Source organism: Fukomys damarensis, unplaced genomic scaffold (genome assembly GCF_012274545.1).
Source record: "Fukomys damarensis isolate Sample0158 unplaced genomic scaffold, DMR_v1.0_HiC HiC_scaffold_28, whole genome shotgun sequence".
Taxonomy (NCBI): Eukaryota; Metazoa; Chordata; class Mammalia; order Rodentia; family Bathyergidae; genus Fukomys; species Fukomys damarensis.
Window position 1 is genome coordinate 18,045,246 of NW_022900940.1, and position 6,000 is coordinate 18,051,245.

At 35.4% G+C, this 6,000-nt stretch overlaps 1 protein-coding gene across 23 annotated transcripts in view; it reads left to right on the forward strand.

Annotated features, from left to right (window-relative positions):
• Lrrfip2 (LRR binding FLII interacting protein 2) overlaps positions 1-6,000 on the forward strand; it is a 111,655-nt gene that overhangs the window by 70,673 nt on the left and 34,982 nt on the right. For 13 of the 23 annotated variants that reach the window (XM_019208260.2, XM_019208258.2, XM_019208266.2 and 10 more), the window contains 2 exons: positions 889-966; positions 3,511-3,600. The exons of 6 other annotated variants lie outside the window; for them this stretch is intronic. In XM_019208260.2, the coding sequence (XP_019063805.1) occupies positions 889-966; positions 3,511-3,600 (168 nt within the window). The remainder of the gene's footprint in view (positions 1-888; positions 967-3,510; positions 3,601-6,000) is intronic. 4 more of the 23 variants (XM_010629687.3, XM_033756975.1, XM_019208267.2 and 1 more) reach the window with 2 other exon arrangements.

Consider the following 6,000-nt stretch of genomic DNA (forward strand, 5'->3'; position numbering starts at 1 on the left):
TCCAAGTGGCAATTTAAAAAATGCCACTCTTTAATGAAAAATTTCACAGGAATGTTTAAAGACATAAAGGCTTTTTTACACACACACAAGGAAGAAATTAACTTTTGACTTACTCTATAATAAAATTCTGCTTCGCAATTTTTGGGCTTGGTATAATTTTTAAAGTCTCAGATGCAGTGTGGCCCCTTGCAAACAAAATTTGATAATATATTTTCAATCAAGTATAGGACCATATCTTGTGAGCGACCTAGGTCCTATTCATTTGCAACTTAGATTCAGAGTTACTATCTTAGTGATGCCAGAATGGTTTCTTAGTGATGTCGGAATGGAGGTTAAACCATACATACTGATGGGTGAACCTTCTGTTGGTAAAGCAGGAAGAAGCCTTACCATGTAGGGTGACACTAGAAACATCTCCAAGTAGTTGTATAGGGATTAATAAAGGGAAATAAGAATCATCACTCAGTATCCTTGCTGGTAGGAAATTCTGTCTTTAATATGTATTATTTCATTTTAAAATACTCTTTTTTTTTTCTCTCCCAAACTAAAACATTAAGTGTATTTATTGACCCATGATAGGATCCCATAAGGGCTGCAGTCTGAAAAGTCATGATAATCCCTAGTTTTGACTAATTTAGTCAGGCTTCGTACTTTGTTTAATTTAAAGAAGATTTTACTTTTTTTGTGTTCTTTTTGGAAATACCTTTTTTAAGGTTAGCTCATTATTTTGCCTTGTAACGGTTTTTCTGCTTAATGGCATACACTAGATTACATAAATTATAATGCTTGTAGAGTGTGTGCATGTTTCTTAAAACCTTCCGTCTGTGCTTAAAATTAAGACTGTAGTGAAGTTGAATCTTTTTCATTATCTGCATTTAATATCTATAGTTTATCAGCGATGACAACGTGAGCATTGTTTCTTCTGATCATGCCAGTCATGGGCGAAGGGAGAGTGTGGTGAGCATGGTTTGTATGCAAATATGATGATTTTTTTAAGGGATCACAGTGTGTGATCATGTAGAATAAAGTAAAATTTATATTTGACTAAATGAGCATTTTTCTTCCATTTACTTATGTGAATAATTTGCCTTATATCATGTTTTTGAGAATACTTGCTCTCACATCATGTATGTCTAAAGTCATTTATTGAGGTCTCCACTTTTTATTCTTTGTCAACTGTTTTTTCTTCTTTTGGTGTTTTTGAGACGGTTCTTGCGGTGTAGTCCAGGCTAGCCTCAAATTCGTGGCAGTCCTCCTGCCTCAGCCTCTTGAGTGCTGGAATTACAAGCACGTGTTACCATGCCTAGTTTCTTTGTTGTTATTTTATGTGCATGTATGTATATATACAGTTCACCAAAAACCAATTTCTCAAGCAAAAATGTGCTTCTATCACAAATAAAACTCATAACTATGAATTAAAAATTATATACCTTTTTTTTTTTTTTGCTTTTTGAGACAGGGTCTCACTATGTAGTTGAGACTGAACTGGAACTCACTGTGTAGCCCAGGTTGGTCTTGAACTCACAGAGATCCTTGTGCCTCAGCCTCTCGAGTGCTGGGATTACAGGCATGCACCACCACGCCCAGCAGCCTTATTTGTTTATTGTTGTATTTAAGTTTAACCAGATTGTTCATCTGAGACCTATGAACTTTTTTTAACAAGTTACTGAAAGAAAAATTAGAAAATTCTACTTTCAGATATTCAACTAAATAATTGTATAGAGAAATAGTTCTATTAAAATACAAATGATAGAATTTCAGGTTATTCTTTTTTTTTTTTTAAAGAGGCATGAGAAAGATTTATTTGGAAAATATAGGATGTGGGTGCTCAATGAAATGAAGCACCAGGTTATTTTATGAAGCTGAGAATTTATTGTAGAGAGTTGATAGTGTTTTGTTACATTTAAGGAACTGATTTTTATAATTACATTGTTGAGAATTGTGTGTCAGCTTGGAACTAGAATAAACCCTAAAGAGGCTATAATTCTTTTTAAGAAAAATACAAACTAATGTCATGAACAATTGTAAACTTTTAAGTTTTCATAGAGGAAGAGAACACCAAATGTTTGTGAGATTTGGTGTCAAAATGTGCCTCATTAAAACATTTGTTATCCTTTTGCCAACTTATTTGTGGTCAGGTTCACAGCTGAAATAGAACAAGCTGTAACACCTCAGAGTACCTTGGAAAGCAGTGGAGTGGAAAGGGCAGGGACTTTATAAAATAATGATGCTTGGCTTGCATCCACTTCTACCTATGAGTTGTGTGAATGACAATTTGTATTTACAGTTGAGATATATCTTCGTAGGTAGGCTTAACATATGGGTTAAATGAATTACTACATGGAAACTCAAATTTTGAGTCAGTAGGTGCTAATATTAGAATGTATGAATCCAGTTTTTGTTGCTATTATTGTGAATTAAAAAATCATTGCTTGGTTGTGTTAGCCCTTAGCAGAACTTGATAACATTAAGCCTGTTTTGTTTTTGTGAGTGGGTTTCTGCAGTCCTTTACTCAAGAAGTATTTTGAAGCAAAGTAAATGGTAAGCTGGGATAAGGAATAGCTGATGAGTGAGCTAAAATAATTTATTAATTAAATGTTTATATTGCACCTATTATATTTGTGGCAGCTGTGTTAAGTGCCAGGAATAAAGTGGTAAAGCACAACAGATTTCTTTGTGGAGCTTATATCCTAGCGAGTGAGATAGAAAATAAATTCGTAAAGAAAGGAACAAAAAGAAGCAAATCCCAGGGTCTGTGAAGAGAATAAGCAGGTGCTATGATAGTGAACATTGGAGGGTGGGTATGTATGAAGGTGACTCTTTGAACGGAGTAGTCAGCCAAGGTTTCTCTGAAGAATTGACTTTTAGCTGACATCTGAAATGTAGGCACCAGCTGCTCAAAGAACTGGAACTAGAGTTTTCTAGACCAGTGCCAGAGCTTAAAGTGGAAAAGAACTAGATGACGAGGGGGAACCAAAAGGAGCCATTGTGGTTCCTTTCTTTAATTATTTTGTCCTACATTTCTTGGTCTTGGGGAATATGAAAAAGAGTGAGTTAAGGAAAATGGAAAAAAGGGTGCAGTAAACACCCTACAGATAATTTATTATTCACACATCATTATAGGGAAATACTTATGTTCAACAGGTACATATAATGAATTATACATTTTATGAACTGTGGTAGAAGCTTTTTATAGATACTGCCATAGGAATGGAATGCCTCTATTAAGAATGTCAGGGGTCTTAAGCATGGGTGATTTGCTCGCCCTTATGCAATAAATAATCTCTGTAGCATAGAATTGTAGTTAAGATGAATAAAAGAATTTAAGGGAGTTGCGAGTTTTCTTATGAACCACTTCACTTTTCTCATTGCGGAGGTTTCCTTATTTCATTTCATATTCCTTTATCCTATACCAAAATTAAAACAAACAGCTTTTCCCCTTTTGGCCAGTGTTCTTATTTCTTTCCTCTCTCTCAACTGTTAAAGTATCTCATTTTTTCTGGCTGAAAGGTTTCCGCCGCTGATTATTTCAGTCGCACCAGTCGTAGGGGAAGCATCGTCTCTGATGTGGATGACGTCAGTATCCCAGATCTGACCAGTGTGAGTTTATTGCATGGGGTGATTATGCTGTATCAGGCTTGTGATTAACCGCTAATCCAGGAGCTATTTTAAAATTAGGAACTTATTTTTTTTGCTAGGATATGTTTATTTGAACATACACAAAAATAGAGTTGTTTCGGAATATATGTCCTTTTCCGTCAGAGAACCCCATTAGCAGTTTCATCAGTTACCAGTGTTTTGATGATTTTGTTTCATCTGTTTCTTGTTTTCTTTATTTTTTTCTGAATTGTTTTAGAGTAAATCTCATCATGTCATTTCCCAGTATTTAGTTCAGTATGCATCTTGAAGATTTTTTCAGATCTACTACGCTATTATTATCATACTTAATGAAATAAAAAATTAATTCCTTAATACCATCTAATACTCAGCCAATTTTCTGATATTCCCAATCTTCAAATTTTCCCGTTTTGTTTTTGGTGAATCTATAAAGTGATAGGTAAACTTTAAAAGCTGAATAATAAAATATACTACTTAGTAAGGCATCACTAATTTGTAGTAACTGGGAAGAATTGGAATAGATGCTAAACATTTAGATTATGGCATTGCTTTGAAAAAGTATGCCGATCTTAATGCACTGGGACCTGAGCTGAGAATAGAATGCCAGTAGAGGTGCTTTGAGGGATTTGTCTTACTGATGGAAACTTAGCACATTAGAACCTACCTGCTGACCTCATTTTTGTGACACCTCATCTCTGTTACTGGCATAAGTGCTGTTTTGCCTATGGATAACCACTAACCTGTCAAGCACTCTCTTAAAAACTTAGTTTTTATGAGCCTCTAACTTATGATTTCTGAATTAGTTGTTCTGTCCTCCTTACCATTTATTTCTTGGCAGTTTGCTTTAGTAATTGCGTACAGATGAGAAGGTTGTTTTTAAATCTCTGCCTCTACTAATTACATTTAAATTTTTAACATAATAAGCAAAGGATTCTTTAGAACTGGGCTTTGCAAATCTTGTTATAGCCTAAGAGACATCGGCTTTTATATTTTTAAATGGCTATATAATTACAGTACCCATATATTTAATTTTGCCTCTTGGCAGAGCTTTTAAAATACTTGCTTGTCCTCCTGTAGAGCAAATAACTTTCTTGGGTAGTATTTCTTTTAGAGAGTATGCTATAATTTCATTCATTACAGACAAATAAAAAGGGGACTTGAGCCAGGCACAGCGTTATGTCTATAATCTCAACTCCTTGGGAGGCTGAGGCAGGGGGATTGCAAGCTTGAGACCAGCCCTGGCAGTTTAGCAACACCCTTTCTCAAAAAGGATTGGGAGTAGGGATGTAGCTTAGTGGTACAGTGCCCCCCGGGGGGGGGGTCAGTCTCCATTTGTCCCTCCCATACACAGATGTATAGGGATGGATTTGGTAGATCCCTTCCTTGCTTTTTTAAAGATAAGCTGGAGATCTACATTTTTTCCATTGTGTACAAAATATATGCTTACAGGCTGAAAATTTGTAATTTTTCAGCAAAGAAGTACTGAAAAAGGGTTCCAGACCCTAATTCTGTAAGATTATGCTGTACTTATGGTTGCTTTAGCCTCTTGTTTTCTTCTTCCATTTTTATTCTGTAGTTTGAGATACAATAGAGGAAAGCAATGTAATAATTAAGCTCATTTCTAACTGGAATCCTCATTGAGCTTTGCTTTAGGAAAATTTAAAAATTGATTGTTCTCAGCTGGATCTGGTGGCACACACATGTAATTCCATAGTATGGGAGACTAATGCAAGAGGATTGCAAGTTCCAGCCCAGCCTGGCAGTTTAACAATTTAGTGAGACCTTGTCTCAAACAAAGTTTTTGTTTGTTTGTTTGTTTGTTTGTTTTCTTCCCCTCTGTGGTCAGGGAATCATGTTGTTTTTGTTTGTTTTGTTTTCCCTTTTTTCAAGCAGTTTTTATTTTTCTTTTTTTTGGGGGGGGGCTACCAGGGATTGAACTCGGGTCCTTGCGCTTGCAAGGCAGGCCACCGAACCGCTGAGCTAAATCCCCGGCCCTTCAAGCAGTTCTTAAATATCATTATAAAATCAGTACAGCTTGAGCATCCCTAATCCTGAAATCTGAAATATTTCAAGATCTTAAATTTTTTTTATCACAGATAAGACACAAGTGAAAAAATCTCACAACTGACTTCATGGTGATGGGTTGCAGTCAGAACTCAGGCGCACTAAAATATTTTATAAAGTAATCTTGAGCTTATGTGTATAAGGTATATAAGAAGCACAAATGAATTTCATTTTAGACTTGAGCCACCCCTACCCAACCCCTGCTTTTCCAGATAGCTCATTATGTGTATGTATGTATGTATGTCAGTATCCTCAAACCCAAAATAATCTGAAATTTGAAACACTTCTGATTGTAAGCATTTCAGATAAGAAATATTC